This window comes from Ceratosolen solmsi, unplaced genomic scaffold (genome assembly GCF_000503995.2).
Source record: "Ceratosolen solmsi marchali unplaced genomic scaffold, CerSol_1.0 scaffold15, whole genome shotgun sequence".
Classification (NCBI taxonomy): domain Eukaryota; kingdom Metazoa; phylum Arthropoda; class Insecta; order Hymenoptera; family Agaonidae; genus Ceratosolen; species Ceratosolen solmsi.
In genome coordinates this window covers 3,884,574-3,908,496 of record NW_011948434.1, presented here as the reverse complement: position 1 = coordinate 3,908,496, position 23,923 = coordinate 3,884,574, and the positions used below count along the sequence as shown (strand labels likewise).

Here is a 23,923-nt window from a genome sequence, read left to right as displayed (position 1 = left end):
ATGGGAGCGCAGCCACCGTTACCTAATCCACTCACGTGTGAATTTTTTATTCTCATTTTCAGGCCAAACGTTCTCAGCCACCCAGTCGTCCACGTGACAACGCCGAACGCCATCATCGACACTTTCATCCCGCTGACGACGACGACCCAGGGCCCGCCACCGACGACCGCCCGCTCCTACTCCGCCAGCGCTCCGCCCAGGTAAAATAGAGCGCGGATCACGACTCGCTATTTTTGTAATTTCATTCGCCTCGCTAATACTGTCGAGTAAAATCGCGTGTCCTCGACTATCGCGGCTCGCGTCCCCCACCAAGCCCTTTGCTCTTCGGCGACCGTTGGACTAGCAACGGCCAAACCCGGTACGTATCCTAAAAATCCGTCGATCGAATTACAAACAGCCACTAGACGCTGGAGTCGCCAATTAGCGTCCACGGATCGTGGCCCAATCACCGTACCTTCCTTCAAATCTACATGATGTGGTCACTTTGACGCTCGGTCGGCGACGCGACCAATTAGCCAAATCATCGTCGAGGAGTGCACGCGAGACATGCAACATCGGAGCCCAAAGTCGAAAGGAGCCGGTTAATAAAACGCGAGTAGCGAGCGGAAGGTCGAGGTCGCGATAATCTCGCTATCGGCCCGGTCCCAAGACCCAATTCCATTTACAAAACGACGCGTTTACAAAGTCATCTCTCACTTTCTCCCGGCGACGCTTCGCACACTTACTATCTCCCCCTCTTCCCCGCCACCTTAGTGCCGTAGATTTTCGGCACTGACTCACGCCCTCGATCTCACCCCCGCACGTCACCGCTCTCACTCCTCTTTCTTTTGCAGCCGGAGTCGACAGCAGATCAATCGTGGAACGGCACCACCGTGAGTATGAAATTTGGGATAAGAATCACGTTCGCTCGGTCCGCCGTTAGGCAACGGGGATACGCGGGGGCTTGAGCTCGCAGTCCTCCTCTTCTCCTCCTTCGTTGTTTTTATCGAATACGTTTTAACTCGACTCTCGTCGTCGCGCGGTGTGAGCGTTGCCTCGTGCGCGGCTCTCTCAGAACAATCGTGACCTCGCGAGGTGACAAGGTGATCCGTCGGGATTAATAAGGATCTTAGCTGGCAAGGCGATGATAGACTCGCGCTTTATTGTTGCGATAGGAGAGGGCACTTTGGCCATCGAGTACCAAGCAGCAAGCGACGGTAGCTTTAATTCTTCCACGCACGGAATATCGCGTGTAGTTTATGTAGAATCTCGACAGCCTATAGAGAAAGCCTGAGAGGAATGTATTTTGAGCGCTCATTGAAGCGTTCGGTGAAATGTTCATTATGGCATGTATGACGAAGGAACAAGGCGACCGAGAAGGGGTAATGATTCGTCGATAATTTGGATTATTAATGGCTTGTGGAGCATGGAGGATGGAGCGTGGAGTGACAGCTGGGATCCTCGTTTATCGCTAATCCAGCTGTCTTTATTAGGTCGGGCGCGACGATGACAATGGAAATATCGCGCGTCTCGGTTAAAAAGCTCGTTGGATAGAATAGAAGCATCGAGGATTCCGAAGCCGCGTTACGGGGAGTGCGCGGGGAGGACGGGAGAGTTTGCGAACGGGAACACGAGGCGTCAAAAGAATGGATGGCTTATCGCGTGGAAACGGGCTTGCCCGGTCATTGACTAAGTCGTCGCTCGCGATTCGCTCATCCACAATGTTGTAACGGGAAAAGGTCGTGTAAGCGCGTGATAAATCGCTCGGGACGAAGTAGTTTTTGAGTGGCCGACCGTAACGATCGAGCGCACCGACCAAAGTAAACGCGACGGGCTATCGGATTTTCATTGGGAGAGAAAGACAAGCCACGCTAGTGACACAGTTGCAGCCGGCGTCGGTTCGTAACGGATTCGACCGCGCATCTCGTGAAAGTGAAATTAATTCGTTACGTAAGCCGGGGATTGCGGAACCTGAGTCTGAATTATCTCCGCAGGCGGCTACGCCCGACTCTCAAACCCTCCACGGAGATCGTATCCAAGGTCCAGGAGTTCGTGGACATCTATCGATTCCCGCCGGTGAGGCCGGCCCCCATCTACCCGACGCCCCAGGTTGACAAACCCGCCGCCAAGTGTCGCAAGGACGTCTGCCTCCTTCCGGACTGCAGTTGCGGAGGCGCCGACATTCCAGGTACGCTCGTGCACGAGGTCCATCATGAGGCGATCGAAACACGAGCCGCTCATTGTCCTCGGCTCAATTGTCTTTTATTTCGCCCGAGGACGCGCAAAATTTTGTGACCGAAATTCGGCTTATTAGAGCTCATTAACGATGCAGCTCTCCTTGCCATTTTCCTTCGCGGATTAACCTCGCCTCTCGACTCTCACAAACCCTTACCTTAAATATACCAAAAGCCCTTTAATCAAGGACGAATAATATCCGCGTACACAATCGTCTAACGTTTCAACGTTTTCTGCTGCCACGTTATCTATGTCCTTGGCCCTGACAATGATACTCGTTTTCATAGCGACGCTTCCTATTCCGCCAAATCCAGTAAGAATTTTAATCCTTTTTTCTTCATTATTTCCTTCTTTCTTTATTTATGTGTTTCTTCGCGAAAATAAGCCAGACAATATTTAGACGCGCTTGGGACGAGTTACAACAGCGCATCATTAATTTGTATGCATGCAACGGAGACGCTCTATTAGCCACGAGCCAATCACACGTTTTTATACTACGAGAAGTCAGTAAGGAAAGCAAGGAAATACGTATTAATGATTGCACGTGCAAGGGCGATGCTTGCATGCGCACTCTCGGCGCGACATTTCGCTCCTTTCGAGGCGCGCGAGTAAGTGCACTTGGCTACCGAAAATTGGGACAAGTCACTCGATTGTTGAACGACTCGTATCCACGGAATCGCCGGTCATCGCGGGATGGTGCGGTAAATGTCCTCGTTAATAGATGATATTTAATGGGGTCTCGTACTTAGGACGGAGGAGGGTCCAAGTCACCTTCCTGAAGCCTGCATCCAAACTCTTTCACTTTTCTCTCTCTCCCTCTCTGTTTAGCCTGTGGTAAGATTTTATGTCCACCTCGCCCAGCATTAACAAATGGTGGAGCGAAGGAACCTTCGCCACTGCTCGGAATCGCGCTCCGAATGCTGATTTCGAGGACTGGCCGCGTACTTTCTCCGATTCTAACGTTACGTGGCCGCGGCCCCGGGACTCTGGAAAGTGAAACAGATAGGCGCGTGTGTACGTGACGGGCGCCGTTTTTTGCTGGCTGCTGTTGCGTCAAGAGACGCCGGAATCACATGCCCGCCCCTCCCCCGCTCCGCTGATATGAATCTTACGGAGGCCTGCCAACGGCTTGTTGCCATTCGTACCCGGAGCCGATTTTCGGCTGAACGCTTTAAAGGGCCAGTGGAGAAGTGCGAAATCGACGATCACTCGATTTCTTGATTGAAATCTTGCAGAGCGCTCGTTCGGCGAGGCGCGAGCGAGATAATTTTCAAAAATACAGCGCCAAGTTACGTAAAATACGCAAGGCACAATGTGTTATTCCTTTTTTTTCTTCTTTTCTTTTTTTTGTTTTTTTGTTTTATTAATATAAAGCAAATCGATTAACGCAATGCATCTTTCTATACGCCGTCGTGAAACTTGAAAACTCGCCCGGATAATTGTCATCAACTATATAAATTTGCATACCAATGGGTGTATGAAGGTTAGCTACACCTCCTATGCCTCGACTGCTCATTGATCTATAGTCGCGCTATTTTTCCACTTACTTGGCTTTTTGTTTTCCCCTCCACGTATCGCCCAGTCGCCTATACTCCACCGTCCCAATACGAATATTACTAGTTGCCGAGCTACCGCGCAAGAGAAGTACAATGTGGCAGCGCCCAAATCAGAAAAAAAGACCGAGCGAACACTCTCTTCTTACGAGTGAAAGCGCGAGGGGCATTGCACACCAACCCAAAAACTCCGGTGCTCAAGGGCTAAAATCTGATAGACCCTGAAATGAATTTGGCGCTCGCCGGAGGCGTAGCAGAAGCGCTGTATGCCCTCGTTCCACTCCCATTGCCCAACAGTAGGGCCTAAGTAGCTTTTGCAAACTTGCCCGCGCGCGCAAAATCAATTGTCGACGATTGCGCTTTCTCGCCTTACCCTCTGACTCGCTACCAATCACTACCAACTTTCCATTTATCCGTATATTGCCATCAAAGGGCAGCGATTACCTCCATCAAAGAGGGCACCGTTTGCCCTCCTCGTCGCGGAAAATTCCCAGCCGATTTCGCAAGGATACGCCACAGCCGGGACGGGAATCGGCACGTGACGTAACGAGCCCACGAATTCTATTTCACGTCTCATTCGATCGTGGACGTTCACCATCTTTGATTCCCCCGACCCTTCGAACTTTGACTCATTTTGTCCACTTTTGGCCGTTGTCTGCCGCTCGAGTACACTTAACCAGTAGCGGCATTTTCGAGCCGAGCCGACGTCACTCAACGCCCGCTCACCATCACCAACGACTACTTGGCCAAAGAGCCATAAACTAGCCACCATAATTATGAATAATTGTAACTTGACTAAGGTCCCTCCACCTACTTAGCGGCATTCGAATGTTTGCGAGCTCACCGGTTCTTATGTATATGCTCGATCCCGCTGCTTTTCAATACCATGGACTTTCAATATCGAAATTTTATGCCAACAAACCTACCTTTCGATCTCATTCATTGGCGGAATGCTAGTTTTTACTTCGATATGCTGTCGACAGCTTTTACGAAATATTCCGGGCATTGCAAATGCTTTCTCGAGCTTTATCGGGACAGGATGGAAATATATGACGGACGAAGCCAAGCCGTAAGTGGCAAACAATTTAATTATTTCCTTAATTATTACGTTGGCCGGCATCTCCGCGCATGGACAACGTGAAAATGATTGACGGATCGTTTGCCAGCGGTCGCAAACTCTGACTAAATAATGGACATTAAGAGCTACTCGAAACTCGTGCACATTTCTTAATTGTCGAGTTGGTTGGATGATAATGAATTCGTCGAAAGACTCGCGAAAGAAAGGTGCAAAGCGAAAAGAAGCGGTGCCCTACCAAAGCAAATACTCAAATACGCTGGCGAGATAATGTCAGCTTCGCGGAACCCAAATCACGAATGCACGTTTTTGTCGCTCGACGCGGTCACTGCTCCGCAAGTGGAACTACCACCTCCCTTTCCCGCTTCCCCCTGCCCGCTAGCCGCTAACAGAAGCCGCCGCCGCCGCCCACCCTCCTACTCCTCCTTCTCCTCCTCCTCCTCCTCCTCCTCCTCCTCATCCTGGTTACCAGTGACTCGGCATCGGCCAACTACGCTCACTACGATAATCGAACAACTTTCGGATTTTTTTTCCTTCGAAAATATCATTCGCTTAATCCACGAGACGAGATTTTGTTCGCTTGTTTGTTTCTTTATTTGTATATGTGTGTGACAGTTATACACTTATATTAATTCCGTGTACGCGTGGTCAGAGACGGATTTTTTTTTGAGCACCGGAAAGTGAGCGTTCTCTTTCTCCGTTCTCGAAAAATTCGGGCTAAGCGAAAGCGTTATTTAATGTGTCGCCTCGACGCGTCGACAACGACCCGATTGAGAAAGTTTCTTTTATTTGTGCGAGTTAAAAGCCGGGGAGCCCAAGCGAGTGCCGATTCGTGTGCTTCCTCTCGGCTCTTCCGCTTTAGCGTCGGCGAGTCGCGGGGAAACGATCGGTCGGTCAACGACGGCCGAGCCGAGCGATTGACGCCGATTACCGGCGGTCGAGATCACGGGTGCGCCTTAGTCCATTCATGCGACCCGGCGACGGGACCCTGGAGAATTGAGCGGCACCGAGCCAATTAAATTTGTCACTTGATCGGCAACGAGCTTTTCATTATCAGGTCTCGCGCCGATCGAAGCGGCGATACGCCGACGGGGAAACGACGCCGCGCCCCGGCCTTTCAGAAATCGCGGCCCCACACGATAACGGCGCACGACGTCCCGGGCGAGAGAAACGCGGCTACGGTCCTCCACGCGATACCACCTGACATTCCGCGAGAAAGTTCGCTTTTCCTTTTTAACCTTTTTTTTTTACCGCCTAGCGCGAGCACGAGTTTTGCTTCTCGTGCCGCGCGCGTGGAAATTCGTTCGGACTTTAATTCGTAGATCACGCGGCTAGAGCGGCGATTCCCCGCCTCGCCGCTTTATTGCCTTTTTCACATTCGCTACCATTTTATATTACTGCCCGCCCGGGCTTACACGTCACTCCCACCACCAAATCCCAATAATCCTAGTCGTCGCTCGGTTAAAATCGCTCCAAATTAAATTTGAGGGTTTTCTTTTTTTTTTTTTTTTTTTTTCGAGCTACCAAACTCGATAATTGATACGATCGAACGACTCGCTTCTCGATCGCCCGAACAGGCCAATTAACGGTACTCGTCGTTTTGATAAGCAGCCGCGACTCCGTCACTGATGAGAGGACAGATTTACTACACCTGTAATAACGCGCTCTTATAGCGAGAGTAAGAGCGACAGCGTCTTGTCTCGATTGGATCTAATACGATTTATGCTCGATGCCTTTACCATTTGGGCTTACCAACTCTCGTTACGTTCGCTACTTATTTCAACTTTTTGTCAACGAAAGTCATCGGTACAGATTTTATTAGCTCCTACAAATTGGACGTACGATCGCGGCAATGTTTCTCAGAGCTCCAATATATATATATATATATATATATATATATATATATATATATATATATAGCTCGATAAAGAATATTATCGATTTCTATAATGAATTTAATTACACGTCATGGATGTCGTGGATTTTTTGTCGGTGAAATCAGAGCCGCAGAGGAACCGTCCAGGACTCGGAAAGAGTAACGGGGTGGTCGTTTTTTTTTCTTTTTTTCGTGAGAATGTCGGCACTCGTTACGTCCAATCGCATTTCACACCATCGCACAAGTGAATCGAAAAGTCGTGAGCCATTTTTGTTTCTTCTTCTTCTTTTTTTATTCTTTGCCGATAAAGTGTCCGTATAGAATGAGTACTTGAATATTCCGGGGAGGCGAAAAAGCCTAGCTTTTTCTTTAGAGGAGAAGAGTCGCGAGGGGAGGGGGGGGTGTGGATAATTCGCGTAAAAAGTTATCTTGTACTTGCGGCATACGCAGATATTTTTTCGTCGTAATTTTGCGACAACGTAATAATGTTACGGGCCTTTAGTGACAAATAATATTTGTCCGGAAAAGGGCGCATTAAAAAATTATTAAGCGCGTTAAAGGAGACGCGGTAGATATTTATCATCGATAAATATTTAAATAAGCGATTTCTAATAAATCGTTTGTCATTTTAGAGGTCACAGAAGGAGAAAAGGGCTTAATAAAAGACAATAAGAAACCTTTGCGATGTATTCATTATTATTAAATGGTCTATCTTCGGCTATCATATTCATTACTATTATGAGGTTTATAAGTTTTCACCGACACGTTCGCACCACATATTTTTTCATTGTCAACTTAATTGGTAGCTTTGAATCTTTTGTCCGTAAGTACATTGATTACAAGTTAATTCGATTCTTATAGATCGGCTTACGTCTCGAGTCTCGTGACATTCTAAAGTTTAAAGCATCGCGCTCTAAAAAAACCTATGTAAATTAATTCGCTTTGTCATAAAGATCAGAATTTTTGAAAATCAGCTTGAATTTGAGGCCGAGCATATCCGCATACATGACAATTTTACAAAATATAAGACTATTTAAGGCCCATTTTCAAGCCAGTTAATTCATAATTAACATCATTATCATTATAAGACCCAAGGCCTAAGCAACGTGTAATTGCGAATTTTCAATGAACTTCCGAGTTTACGATGTCTTAAGCTGGATCCGAATCACCCGAGATGCCCGATTCGAAATATAAACGTAATACGAGACGCCACACGTCCTTTATATTCCGATGAAGGCACCTACCTAGCCGACAATAAACGAATCATAGAATAAGACTCGAGTATTGCACGCGCCCCTACCCAACGCGAACAAAGCGATCGTCCTAAGGGGCGCCTGCGACGCGAGTCGAGCGCATCCTCAAATACGTCCGAAGGAACTGATTAGTGTGCACGTGCCTGTCCGGCCACCCCAAACATTGCGGGGGAGGCTCGGAACGATGCGTGTCGCGCGACCCGGCTACCTCGAACTCTAGGTGACACGCCCGCCGACGACACGCCGCAGATCGTCCTCCTTACCTTCGACGATGCCATCAACGATCTCAATCGACAGCTCTACATCGATCTGTTCGAGAAGGGCCGCAAAAACCCCAACGGCTGCCCCATCAGTGCCACCTTCTATGTCTCCCACGAGTGGACGGACTACAGTCAGGTGCAGAACATGTACGCCGACGGCCATGAATTGGCATCGCACACGATCTCGTAAGTGCCATGCCGGCCAATTGTGATGCCTCCTTCCCATCAACGAACGCGCGACTACTCGATCTAACCTCCCGCGACCTCCCTCCATGGTCGTCCACGTAATGACATCGGTTACGTCGCCTTCGATCCTCCATTAACAGGCCTTCGCATTGGATACGAACGGACGTGAATCTCTAACGATCCGCCCCACGACTCGCCTATTAATCTCGTGTTGTGCCCGCCACTTTACGTTCATACGAGCCCGGGAAGAGCTTTCAACGCAACTCAAAGCGGAAAATTTTGCCAACTCGGATGCTTTCAAGGCTAATTGCGCAACACTATCGAGCACCATTGCAGTGATACGTCTTTTTTAAGCACATTTTAAAAGCTCTGGCATAGCGCTATAAGCCCAATAGTTACGAAACGGTATTTCAAGAGAAACTTTCATGGAGGGAATATCGTCGCGCGGATACTCCGATCGCCTATTATCGGTAGCGCTAAATGATAGATTCGCTGCACTTGGAGTTCTTATTTGAGTGAAACGACCGTTCATCGCTGCGATTCAGTTGCGCAATATTTTGATGTAACGTTTCTTAAGCGCTCGAAAAATAACGAACTGGGCGTGATCCGACGAAAGGAGGAAAACTCGTTCGCCTCGAGCGCGATCCCCGGCTGACCGAGTGCGCGATTTCATGCTTCGTTCGGGGCTCGATCGATTAGACTCGCTCGATAGCAGTCGATCGATCGCATTCTTGATCGCTCGAGGAGGCTCCCATACTCGACTAAATCGCCGGCTTTCGCGGCCACCGCGAGATAACCGAAGATACGAACGATTCCGAAGATCAATCGCCCGCATCGTCCTTCAATGGAAATCGATATTCCACGGTATGACGATTTATTTGATAATCGCATATTTTCAATAGCTAGCGAGACTTGCATCAATACCGAGCACAAAAGCAAGCGTATATAAACATAAACTACTCGTTAATTCATCTATCTATCTATCTATCTATCTATCTATCTATCTATCTATATATATATATATATATATATGAGATTGTTTAACGTGAATAGTCATTAGAGCGATTAATGAACATTTATCGATTTCGTAAAAATTGACAGTTAAATAAATATAAAGAGACATTATGCGCGGCACCGTAGGCACGAGCGATTGTCCGAAAAATTCTAGGAACGTTAAGACTATAGAAAGAAAAAAGTTCGATAAAGGATGGTGGCCCATGATAAAATGACGCGGTTTCAACTTCGTCTAATGAAAAAAAAAAAGAAAATTTCTAAACTTACAAAATTGTGCAACGTCGTTTGTGAAAATTTCCCCGAATCCGCGGGACTTTTTTGTCACGAGGCGTAAAGTATACTTCAAGCGCTTTCGATAAGGTAAATATTATCGGCCCGCAATCGGTGATCAATTTAATTAAGAGGTATTTAACGAGCCCGGCCTCCCTTTCGCAATATTCAATCTGCCGGGCGAACAAGCTTGATAAATCAAAGCCGCAGGCCCATTATAATAATCGACCGCGGCGCCGATTCCAATTACCGTGGACTCGGAAGTGCGCGCGAAATGATCGCTGATCAGCCATTACACATTGCTGCGAAAGAGCGGAAGTTCCGGAACAATAGGTGAAGGTGAAGGAGGAGGAGGAGGAGGAGGAGGAGGAGGAGGAGGAGGAGGAGGAGGAGGAGGAGGAGGAGGAGGAGGAGGAGGAGGAGGAGGAGGAGGAGGAGGAGGAGGAGGAGGAGGAGGAGGAGGAGGAGGAGGAGGAGGAGGAGGAGGAGGAGGAGGAGGAGGAGGAGGAGGAGGAGGAGGAGGAGGAGGAGGAGGAGGAGGAGGAGGAGGAGGAGGAGGAGGAGGAGGAGGAGGAGGAGGAGGAGGAGGAGGAGGAGGAGGAGGAGGAGGAGTAGGTGAAGGAGGAGGAGGAGGAGGAGGAGGAGGAGGAGGAGAAGGACAAGGAGTTACCGCACTAGCTACTACCGCTACTGCTGTTGCCGCTGATGATGTTACGCTGGCTCTGATATCTTTTGTGTATTCGTATTTCCATCGCTCGCCTTTCGACTACTCTAACTATATAATTCGCCAAAAACATGTGTGCGTGCATGGACGTGCGTGTATAAATAACTATCGGTCTATGCATTTATCTCCGTTATGTATGTGTATGTGTTTTCTCTAACGCTACAGCGCACACTCGATTTTTTCCTTGGGACGTTCATTTTTTCGGACGTCTCGCGCCATCGCGACCTGGATGTTAAATGCCTTGTCGATACGTTTCATCGCAATTTTCCACCATAAAAAACAACTTTACGAAAGCACATCTATATATTACATGTTATAATTCTTATTGCTGATTAAATGAAATACTGGCTTGCTTTTACGTTTCTTAAGAACAAGTACGCTATCGCAGATTTTATTACGTTTGATTTGGAACTTTTAAGTAAATGCATTTTAACGTTATTTTAATGCTTAATGCGCTATCATGAAATGGCTTGAGTGTGAATAACTACATTTACGTCGTTTGCCAGCATCCTTACTTATTATATCTTATCCGTCGATCCATAAATGTTTTGAATTCATTAACATTTTCACAACATAATCATATTTTTTATTAAGTAGTATGACAAATGCTTCCTCATTACTTAATAACACTTCAACGTCAAACGAAACCTAAAAGTCTTATCGAATTAGAAAATTTTCTGTCATATTGTCCTTATTTATTTTTACATTGATATTAGCAATACGTATTGTTGAAAATCAAAGATTCGGCTTAAACAACTTAAAGTGACTTTGTTGTAAACGATTTGTGAAACTGTAGACGATCTAATCTCCGGCACTTTGATTTCAAGTTGGCGAGTAATGCAATTAAAACTAATAATCTCCTCTCGTCCAGAAGCAAGTCCTATAAATAAAGAATTTATCTTCGTGCCACTTTAAAAATTAATTTACCACTTTTCACACTGTAATCCGATTTCGTAAGCTTTTTTTCCGATAAACTTCTTCACTCTTAATAAGACTGAAATAGTAGTGAAAGCCATAACATATAAATTAACTTCTTAGTCAACTGCAGCAAGTCCGAATCCTGGTCATTGAAACTTATAAGTTATGTGACGTTAACTTATACGCGTCTGGGGGCTTTCTCTACTGTCTCTATATTCGTAAGAGTGAGAAGCCGATTGTAATACGGGCTTAGTCGCGTGAAAAATTATACTCTAAATTTTGAATCACTCAAAGCTTAAAGCGAGAGTCCCGTGGCACGAAGTATCGCGTGCAAGAAACGCTCAACGGCAGCTGCTCATCCCAACCAGCTCATTTCCATTTTTTCTTACTTTCCCCGAGAAGTACTTTGCCAAGATTTATGCCATTTCGAGGAAGAGCATTTTTCAATAATTGAAGAAAGTAAATTAACGGATAATTTGCGGGAGCGCGACGAGCGTCTTAAAGAACGTATTTGCTGGAACAATGGGAGCCACGAGCTCGGAGGTGAGACAAAACGTGAAAAATGAATACACCATGGGGTCGGACACTGACAATGGCATGGAAATAAAGAGATGAATACTATCCACGGCGCGAGCGCGAGACGTTCCCATTTGAATAATCCGACCACGTCCGCCGCGGGAAATCGCGTCCTCTCGCGGGACATTTCGCGCCTCAAATGCATAAGAGAGTTTCTCCCGCGAGATGACAATAAATAAGATGCTGTGCCGAGGTTGGGCTATTAAAGAAAAAAGAGCCTGAAAAAAAAAATGAAAACGAAGCGCGTCATCGTTTTCTCCCGGCGGACGTGAACGCGACATACTCAATTTCCACATGGGATACTAATATATCGAAGCACTAACGCATTATGTGTTTTATTTTTCTCATTCCACTCCCTTCCTACTATTGCCCGCCACTCCCCTCACCACTGCCAATTTATCATTCGCTCATACGTACGCGATATACTCGACGCAACGACTCACGACGTCACGTGTACGCCAACTGGTCACCGCCACAACCGCATATAATTCTAATTATACGCATCCACGCATGTGCGTGCAATCACCGAACGACCACGACCATCACCACCACCACCACACCACTACCACTATTACGCCAATGACACGTACAATTACGATGACGACGATGACGGCGATGACGACGATGACGCTGATGACGACGATGACGACGATGACGACGACGACGACGATGCGACCACCGCCGCCACCAACGCCACCACCACCAACACCACCACCGCCACCACTATCAATGAAATAAAATCATTAGGGGAATACCTGCCCGAGGAGATACCGCAGATCGTCCTTCTCACCTTCGACGACTCCGTCAACGATCTCAATAAGGGACTCTATGCCGATCTGTTCGAGAAGGGCCGCAACAATCCCAACGGCTGTCCCATCAGTGCCACCTTCTACGTCTCCCACGAGTGGACGGACTACAGTCAGGTGCAGAACCTGTATGCCAACGGGCATGAGATCGCCTCGCACACGGTCTCGTAAGTAATGGACCAGAGGAGGAGCTAAGACGGCTACCGGTCACGCGCTCGTCCCGGTATTTAGGCCCAACTCGCTTAACTCACCGACCACGTTCATTCGGCCTCTGGCTCAGCTTCGGCTCACAAATTTTTTTTTATTTATAAATCTTTTTGACTATTGCTTCGCATCTCCGAACCACAGCCGCACGAGTTCCCGATTGACTTTGCGACAAATTTTCCACTTCCTTACTGACCGACCATCCACCGGAGCTTTGTGTGTCGACTCTGCTAAACTAAGCGCTTTAACACCTCCATTTTTATGTTTAATGAAGCAAGATGAGAGGCATTACCGATGGCAAAATTCGTAATAAGCTTGAATCACTCGTTTTTCTAGATAACTAAAGGGTCGAATTGAGGCTAATTGTGATAATGGGAGTTAAGATTGCTTGGAATAAGCGAGCCTCCGGTCGTAAAATCAACCGGATTAATAATGATAAATAATAGAAGTGTAATGGATTGGTTGGCGTATGTGGAAATCGTTTCGCCGCAAAGAAAGCGAGTGGGACGAAGCATGAGAGAAGCGGCAAAAAAATCTGGGCACTATAATAATCAATCGGTAGTAGTTGTTAATTGCGATAAATGCCAATTGGCGAGAGGAGGCCGGAATCGGGAAAAAAAAGTTAATTATATGGGATAGAGACGGTATGGGGGCCTGCAATGAGAAAAGACGCGCAATGATGAATCGCGGGGAAGATGCGCGAGTGCGACCGAGAATTGTAGCGACTCGACGATGACCTGCCGGTCGCACGCCAAGGGTCGCGCCTGGACGCGGATGGGGCGAGAACTCGTCCTTCCTTCCGAGATCGACCCTCGTGCTCTCGCGTGGCTCCTTACACATTACGAATGGTACGTAAACATCCCTGCCAACGACGCTGCTCGTTAATAAAAATAGCGGCTCGGACGTAGAGGAGGGACGAGGGCTCCGAGAGTCATGACCCCGAGCGAGACACGCATTCGACCGTCGAACGGCCAGATCGCGCTTTGCGTACCTTCGGATCGTAATTTTCGGGCATTATGGCCTTACGGTGGTGGTCATTATTAGCGATGATCAACCGATACGCCGGCGATAAGAATAGGCCGATCGGGGCCGTGACTACCTAACGCATTATTTGTTCACTCATGCTGTCCATCTTTCTTTTCTCTCTCTCTCTCTCTCTCTCTCTCTCTCTCTCTCTATCTTACGACACGCACAGGCACAGTTTCGGCGAGCAATTCTCCCAGCGAAAGTGGTCCCGCGAGGTCGCCGGCCAACGAGAGATTCTCTCCGCTTACGGAGGTGTTAAATTGGAAGATGTCAGGGGAATGAGAGCTCCTTTCCTCTCGGTAAGTAATCATTTTCGCATACGCACGATCTCGTGACTGACATTAATGTCTGCTTGCTACGTCACGTTGACGATCTTATTTACTCTAATTTGACGTTAATGCGAGCATTCTCTTCTCGCTTATTTCCATTTTACATCCTTAATTATATGACATTGTAATGTTTTCATTGGACGAGGAAGCGGCCGAGGCTCATTAAGGAAAAGCTTAATGGTCAAAGGACTAGCGCGTTGCTGACTCGGATAAGCAATCTCAATTACATCGATACAATTAGCGTCTAATGGGACTTACCAATTGCTCGATACGACGTAACGAAACTCAGTTCGCGAATTATCGGTAACCACGTTTATTTGTAAAATGTTGGGTTTGCGCGATCGCGATGCCATTCGAAGTCTTGGCGAGGAGGCTATGAGTGCGCCACCTCGAAGAAACAAGTACATAAAACGAGAGAGAAAAAAATGCTAATCTATGTTTTTTTTTTACTCGCCTCGTAAGCATAAGTTTTATCGTTTCGGAGCAAATGATTTGTCGACATGTGGGTATTTATCGCGACCGCTTCGTAAAATCTCGAATTCCTAGACGTCCATAAACATCCCGCGGCATTTGTCAACAAAGGATAAATAAATGCTGATACGCTCGCGATTCGTAGTACAGTCGGAGTCTTGACGTTTGGCTCGGAGAATAGCGCACCTCCGTTGCCCCATCAATCTTCCGAGCAATTACCGATTTACGATTAATGACGCGGCGTTCGTAGAAGGGGGCGGCGAGTAACTCGGGACTCGGAATTTTCGCGCCGCTATTGTCAAATAAGCAAGATGTTTGGGCGCCGGTAATATTGAAAGTCCTCTAGACCTTTATGTCACTATCCGGGATGACGCGATCGCGACCACGCGACAACTCAAGAATGACACGGCCGCACCTCTTACCATACTCTTAATCTCAAACCGATACATATCCCCCCCCCTCTCTCTCTCTCTCTCTCTATCTATGTATCCCTCCTCTCCTTGCTCGCGTTAACTAATTTGATAAATAGTGAAGCAATTCACGGATTCGCACGGGATTAATAAAGTTATGGCTGACTCATCGACTGATTCGTTTGGATTCGAGGAAAGTGAATTGGCCTTATGAAAGCGTATTATTGGTAAAATTATTGGTAACCTTAATTTTAAGTATCTATCAATGTCCTATTTTGTTAAAATTAGACCATTTACAGCCTTTTTTTTTTAAATCGCGCTCTGTTTTTGGCAAACTTTTTCTTCCTTCGTTCGTCGAATCAAGCGCGAAGAGCATTGAGAACCGTGAAGCTCGCGAAGCTAATTAACGGATTAATTAAAATGTAAGTTATTTGAAGATGCAATAGGAGACGAAGGCCTCTGCGGTGCGCATTAGGCCATAATTCACGACGAATGAGCAAACGAAAATAATATATGTCGACTTGCTTGTGGAAATGCGGTAAAAAGAAAGTATCGAGCCTGGCTCGATCGAGAAAGTAGAGTTCGATAAAATGAGCAGCCAACGCGATCGGTCGATGATTCCAGGAAAATGCAGTCGCCAGAATTTAGAAGACAATGAGCGCGACGAGTTTTTTTTATGTTCGTCCCCAGGTCGGCGGCAACAACATGTTCAAAATGCTGTGGGACACGAACTTCACATACGACTCGTCGATGCCCATCTACGAGAACAGACCACCCAGCTGGCCCTACACCCTCGACTACAAGCTCTTCCACGACTGCATGATACCGCCGTGCCCGACGAGGTCGTACCCGGGACTCTGGGAGGTGCCGATGGTGATGTGGCAGGACCTGAACGGCGGCAGGTGTTCCATGGGTGATGCCTGCAGCAATCCCCCGACCTCCGACGGTGTCTACAAAATGCTGATCAAAAACTTCGAGAGACATTATACCACCAACAGGTCGGACATCCACATATTCTTTAACAATTCGAAATTCTCGTGGAAGGAACAGCACCGCTGCATTGGCTTCTTTAGCAAATAACCGTTACTGATTCCACGGTTATTTTACCACACTTTTCAGCTTACTTTTATCTTCAAATTACGCAATAATAGCTTAATCACGTTACTAAGCATTTATACAGTAATTGGAGAATTAATCGGGATCTAATTAGAAAAACAATGAATTTTAATGGCTACACTTAGTCTCGATTGCCCATTACAACATCAATCATCATTACTTTATGGCTTATCAGTAAAGAAAGAACTTATTATAAATATATAATAATAACGAAACGACTCTTAATGATAAATTGTGTGATATAATTATATGTAATAAAATTTTAAGTCTCCATATCCTTTGGTAATATTAGGTTTTGCTTGAAAAATACAAAAAAAAAAAAGAACATTAATAAATAAATAAATTCCACGGTCTTTACTACAATTTTTGTCTAAACAATTTCTTTAAATGTCCTTGAGAGCTTCGATAAAAGTAATGTTGACATTTTTTTTTTTCACAGAGTTTTTTAATTTTAGAGCAATTTCCTCGGAGCTTAATAGAAACAATGAATAAAATAAAATAAATTAAATTAAATTAATATAGAGTTTCATTAAGCGAGAGAGAGAGAGAGAGAGAGAGAGAGAGAGAGAGAGAGAGAGAGAGAGAGAGTAAAGAAAAGAGAAGACGAAAATTACATAAAAATAATAATTCTTTGGGTATATATAAATTACTATAACAATGCAACGATTAATATTCAAGGTTCGAGCACTTATGAAATAAAATGATTAACAAATTTATGTTGCCTGGATAAAAGCCAATTTTTAAAAGATCATTTTTAATTCGATGATTTAAATCTGCTGAAAATATACTTTTCAAGATATACTCAAAGTAGAAAAAGTAATTTCAAAGCCATTTAAAGTATTCTCCAATTGTATTGAATTATTAATTTGGTAAGTAAGGTATTTAAATAGGCTCATAAATCCGTGTGGCGATATAAATCAACGATTGCAGGACAAAATAGCATCTCCCATAAATAAAACCCATAACAAGGAAGTAAAAATATTTATTCGTGCTTTGATACACTCGTGAAATATCACAATTTTCAGCTTGACTCTGTTTTATGTAAATTAATATTCTGCATGCGACTAGACTTCGCATATACAAAAATTACTTCACAAAATACATATGCTAAAGGCTACATGGGAAAAAAGAACGTTTAAGGACGTTTAACGGGTACGTGTGTACACATACTCTCACCCAATGGGGCCGACACATCCAAGTTTAGTTCCTTACGAAGCCACTCGCTCGCGTCTGCCCACAAACATATGTCGATTCTCGTCAAAATATCTCACATAACGAATCTACAAAGCCAAATAACCTTCCGTTTTATAATTATATAAACATGGCTATTATAATTATTTATAAGCGCATTGAATCTGCCCGATATGCTTTACATAAAAAGGCTTCTTAAAGCCGCGCGAGAAGAAATATTACAGCCATCGCGCAGTACATCCGCACAATACAGAACAAGATTTTATCAAAGAAATTGATTAGAAACGCGTGCATCTGCTCTTTTGTTTTCAGAGCTCCGTTCGGTCTGTTTTACCACGCCGCCTGGTTTACTCAGCCACACCATAAAGAAGGCTTCATCTCCTTCCTCGACACGATTGTTGCTATGGATGATGTTTGGGTTATTACAAACTGGCAAGCACTTCAATGGGTCAGGAATCCCACGCCCCTTGCTCTCCTCGACAGATTCGAGCCTTTTGGATGTAATTTCCAGGTGAGCCCAGCTTCCATTAATTCGAATGAACGAACGCCAAAAACACTTCCAAGAGGGACATTTACTTTATTGATCCTATCCTATCTGATCAGTCACTAGCGCGTTAATTCATAGTTCTAAACATTTTATTTGAGTATTTCAATGTCACGTATTAGCAGGCAAATTCGTACATTTCAATCATGTATTATTGAATAGTTATTTGTTGTTGCTTTATTTCTTTTTTTTTTATGTTTTGATGTTAGTCGAATTTACAAATCATTTTGAAAATCATAACAAACCCTAATGAAATAGAATAAAAGAATTTCATAGAAATATTTAGTGCCAGATATGTTATAATTATTATTATTATTATTGCAGTTTCTAGAGTAACTACTAATTATTGTAATTGTATTCTCAAAAACTGATGCTTTGAGTTGTACGTCAGATTCATTTACTTTTTTTTTTTCAATTCAATTATTATTTAAAACTGTATTTAATTTAATTAAATTGCTATTTAATAATTCTTTTTTTATTTTGAATTGTTGTCATTGTTGAATTTTACTCGCTAATATGGAGGCGTAAATGGAGTTGGTATAAAAATGTAAAAAGGACAGAGAATGAAATTATATTGTGATTGCAACGATAAAAGTATTGCACCAGCATATATATATATATAATAATGAAATGAGAATGAGAATAACTGATAATGTATGAGAATGCAATAAGAAATTCTCGAGTCTACAAGTAACTCTCGTAAACTCACATTGATCAAACTATCGAACAATACAGATATTTATTGATAATACTAATTTACATTTAGAAATACATATAGTAAGCAATTGCACAATGCCTCAATGATGAATTTTATAGTATTTCTTCAATTCGATTATCTTTATATAGCAAGAAATATAATGTCCGATTGGTTGGAAATTTACATACTAAACAGACAAAAGAAAAATCAAGTAATAAAATTCTTATTGAAAACACGCATCCTTACAAAATCATAAATAAAGGTGCTGGTATGCAAACCAATCGGATCCGTTCGATAAATCCGTGTAGATAGATAAGACTGTGTAAGATACAAAATTTAGAGAGAGAGAGAGAGAGAGAGAGAGAGAGAGAGAGATACGAGGAGTAGGAAACAATGAAACAACCTATTTAAATGGCGATCTCGTTTTCCTTGTTCAAAAATGCAGGATCGACCGAAGAAGTGCAACAACCCGAAAGTATGCAACCTGTGGCACAAGAGCGGCGTGCGCTACATGAAGACGTGTCAGGCCTGTCCGGACATCTATCCATGGACCGGTAAGACGGGGATCCGCAGCAGTCGCATCGACAACGACATCGACGGCCACGAATGAGCGGCGCCGTCTATCACACTTCTCTCGAGGCTGCGGCCAACGGTAGAGTGAGAGCGAGCGTGCGTGTAAAAAAAGAGATAAATAGAGGTAGTGAGGGAGAGAGCAGTGAGAAAGAGATGTTGACGAGAGCGCGGTGGGAGGGGTGGGGAGGAAGAAAGAAAACACAAAAGCCTTTACCGAAGGTTCGCTATACGCTAGACGTGTTTTTCGAATCTGTTGTTCTATTGAGTGATGAGTGAGTGTGGGTGGTTGGGGGGGGGGTGGGGGGGGGGGTGAGCGGTGGTAGAAGAGAGATCAAGAGGACGCGTTTTGGACAAGCTAGTGCGTACGCATGCAGTGTGGCTGTGTGTGGGTGTATGTGGGTGTTTGTGTGTGTGTGTGTGTTTGTGTGTATGCGTACGTGCGTACGTGCGTGCGTGCGTGCGTGGGCGCGTGTCCGCGGTTCTGCGTTCGCGTGTGCGTGTGTATTGCAATGCTTAAAACTATTGTACGTAGAAAAAATTTAACTAGACAATTATCCATTCTTATCAGGGATTGCGGCCCGGTGGCCAGCGAATTATTTGATCATCTTATTTTTGTAATCAGGTAACGGATACTTGATAAAAACAACATGGTTTTCAAAGAGGATCGAACGGTCTGGTTGTCTCTGACATCTTTGCTTAATGGAAATTCAGGGATTTTTATGCTTTTTCGGAAGCTGAGAGAAATTTCTCTCTTTCCTTAGAGGGCGCCAAGAGGAAAATCATTTGAATAGTATAAAATTTATCTAGCGTGTTCGAAGAATCGATACGAATGGGAGATGCTTATCTCAATATAATTCTAGGCAACGAGGACATATTTTAATCAAAATAACAGGAAATTTCACATTGATACGGACATGAACGTTGACGTGGGGGACACTTTTTCTTCTAATCTAAGCGTGAAATGCTAAACGTTAAATAAAATATGTCATTATAGGGCGCAACTGTACAATAGCATAAGAAAACTTAGATCCCGACTGCATCCGTATTGCACGTAATTCGTGTGCATTCGAGGCGCCAGTCTTACGTCATTAAAGAAAAATGAATGAAATCCTCGAACAGTTGCCGTAAATTCATTATCAAGCCTTAGGGACGTCTGTTTTCTGCAGCGTTTATGTTTCTTTTTACTTTTACCTTGAATCACAGAGATTTGCATGGCGATGCTTAAGAGGTCGGGGAGGCGAAGCTTAAGTGAAAGCTTATTATTTTGTCGTGAAAAAAAAAAATATGAATCCCATCGAGTGAAGTAGCTGCTTTTGAAAAACACAGCCATTTTTTAAGCCAATTATATTATTTTTTGTAACTGCTTTTATTTTATATTTTTAATAGATAAAGAGTTCATACAAGGTTATATTTTACATGTATTTACCTTTACGCAGCTCAAAATCAAAGTGGAATTTGCATAGGTCATCGAATTTTTTTAATTTCACATTTATATGTAAATCCATTTAAAAAAAAAATCAATGCATATTTTATCGTATTCATATGGTGAGTATGAAACTTTCCACTGCGACTCTGAACTGCATTCGTTCCATAATAATAATCTTCGTCCTATACTTGAATCAAAGTTTCTCGTCTTTGTAACAGGGCATCGGTACGTTTGCCAAAATGCCACCTCATCCAGCAATAATCAATGCTTTTCACTTTCGTGCAGGTGACGAATGAAATCACGTACAACAAAGTCGGTTTCACAATATAATCCACCACCTTTTAGATGAGCCATATAAATGATATCCCCAGTGCATACTAAATTATTACTATATATATATATATATATATATATATATATATATATATATATATATATATAGAGAGAGAGAGAGAGAGAGAGAGAGAGAGAGAGAATATTTTAATATATGGACGAGTGCGCACACGAGGATTCGTCGTCGCTCGCGACAACGAAAGCTCTCTTGGCTCGTACGAATTTGCCAATTAATAACCGGATAGATGGAGAGCGACGGACGTCTGCGACTTTATTCGCCACCTCATCTGACTTTCTTCCCTCTCGGGCCCCGTGAGCGAAGACGAGGGGCTTTCTTTTATAATTATAAACGACTATTGCAATTGTGCGTAATAAGAGATCGGCGGGAGCTTGAGAGTCGGCCGCGCCGAGTACGTCACGAAATATCGAGGGAGAAAGGGGGTCCGGTTCGCACTTGCAAAGACAAAAAAAGAAAAAGAAAACAAAACAAAAAAATAAATAAAAGAGAAAAAAGAAAAATATAAAACGGGAAAGAAGGGTGAAATCGAACGTGTAAAAGTTATTCGACCGGCGATCGCGATCGCTTGACCCGCGCCCAGTCATGGTCCAACCATTTTCTATTTACATGGCAGGTGGCTATTGTCCCATTGCCTGACCAAAGCGTCGATCGCCGGTCCAAGGCGACGACCCTTACACAATTATCATTTCACTACTATAACTTTAACTTCTTATTATCGCTACTATCATTCTTATATTATTATTATTGTCATTATCATTCGTAGCAATTGTTATATTATAACAGCGATAACAACAAAAACGATAATTATTATGACAACAATAATGATATTAATAATAATCGTCATAATAGTGGTAATAATAATAATAATAATAATAATAATAATAATAATAATAATAATAATAATAATAATAGTAATAATAATAATAATAATGCTATTATATCGATAATATTATTATATTAATATTGTTACAATCATCATTATTATCGCCCTTGTCATCGTTGTCATCCTTCACATCCTAATTATTATACATAATAATTATTATTAATACTATGTGTACTAGCGCAATTCGTTTGGATTATTTATTTCTTCTCTGTATGCTTTCCTTTTACGTGCTTTACGAGCGATTACATTATGCTCGTTCGGCCAGAGGTTTAGCTCTTTACTCGTTCCCTCACATTCTTAATCATTACCACTCTGTTCTTACTTATTCTCACACACCCTATACACTCTATCTTCGATTATTTATTTCATTTATTATTTAATAAATTCAATGGTATATGAATTTTATTAAATAAATTTTTATGCAAATTGCTGCAATGATAAAGTGTAGAAAAATTTATTCGCAACTACGTTTAATTTTGTCTAAAACGACTTTATTATTGCTTTAATTATAATTTTCTAAGTAGTGCTGTTAAATAATACCCTGACAGAATTTTAATTACCATTGCGGTGACCTACATGTTAACGTCTAACAATTATTACTTAACTCTTCATAAACGTATTTTAGTGGTTAGCTAGATTATTCTTTATCATTTCTCGTTAAAATTACGGCGAATTAATTTTATATAAATCGAGCAATTGTTTTTCAAATTTACGTGCAAAATTCAAAAATGTAAAATAATATTATTCCATTCTACTCTGTTACTTTGATGGAAATGCTCTGGTCCTAGGAACGTAGAAAAATTACAAGAATTCTTTTCGCGTTAAAAACATACTTTCTCTAACTCATTTAACCAATGAATAAAAACAAAATCATTCGTGCATTTAATTTCCAATATTTTATAATACTTTCGATGCTCTTTATTCGTCTCATTTCTTGTTCCCGCTTGTATTTTAAGATCCAAGAGCTCACCGAAAAAACATATTTAATCAGCGAATTTGACGTACTCGGCAATGACCCGTGGCGAATTGCGAGCGTTTTATGCCGCGACTGTATATGCCGACAGAAAGAAAACTCGGTGAATACGCGCTCATAAATCATGACTTTTTAGTGTCATTAGGTATATATAATAATGCGTTAAGCGAAAACAGAAGTATAATGATTCGTTCCAGGAAGGATCGTGGAATAAGAATCAAAGAAATGGAGACAACTCGAGGTTACGTATAAGTGGATTGTCGATGTCAATTATTACTTTTAAGTACGTGGAAAATTAAAAAATTAAATTATACCTTTTTAACAATTTACGAAAGAAAAAAGGAAAAGAAAAAAAAAATAAGAAAAGAAAAAGAGAAAAAATGAAGAAAAATAATAACGATATTCGTGCGAATAGAGAAAAGGAAAGCCAAAAATTTACGTCACGATTCCACATTTGCAATCTCCTTTACTTAAACATAACTTTTACTCTCCGCCTATGCTACGTATTTCAATTGATGTTTGGCCAAGAACATTTTTACTTAGAAAATACAAAACGAAAAATATAAAAATCATATCCAATAGATTTTCTATTAAGATTAGAGCTTAAGATTATATTAACGTATGCAATTATTAATGATTAAAACGGATATTTGATTCTTCGTCGAAAATTTTACTATAATTGAGATTAATGTAAATATTCGCTATAGTCTACAGGAATTTTTTTTATCCTACTAATTAACTGTATTTGTATTTTTATTAAAGAAATATATATATATATATATATATACATAAAAGTAAGTATATGATTGGCTGAATACAGTGATTCTCACTGACTCGTGTAATAATAAAAACATACAAAATAATTAGAATAACTTTAACTGGCCAAGCGCATTTATCGATCAAATTTCTCTTATTCTTTTAAATTATCATTTTAATTACAGGAAGTAAGTAATATTATTATTAAGCTCGTTTGCATTGCCCTTGATACAATTGAAACGTATTG

General features: G+C 42.9%; 1 protein-coding gene across 1 annotated transcript; it reads left to right on the top strand.

Moving 5' to 3' along the window:
* LOC105364870 (uncharacterized) lies at positions 1-19,565 on the top strand. The gene is made up of 8 exons (XM_011502900.1): positions 1-200; positions 834-872; positions 1,974-2,167; positions 12,667-12,892; positions 14,125-14,254; positions 15,856-16,163; positions 17,785-17,983; positions 19,159-19,565. Exons 1-8 carry the CDS (start codon positions 1-3, stop codon positions 19,321-19,323), a joined length of 1,461 nt encoding a protein of 486 aa, XP_011501202.1. The 3' UTR covers positions 19,324-19,565.
* Positions 19,566-23,923: the final 4,358 nt, after the last annotated feature.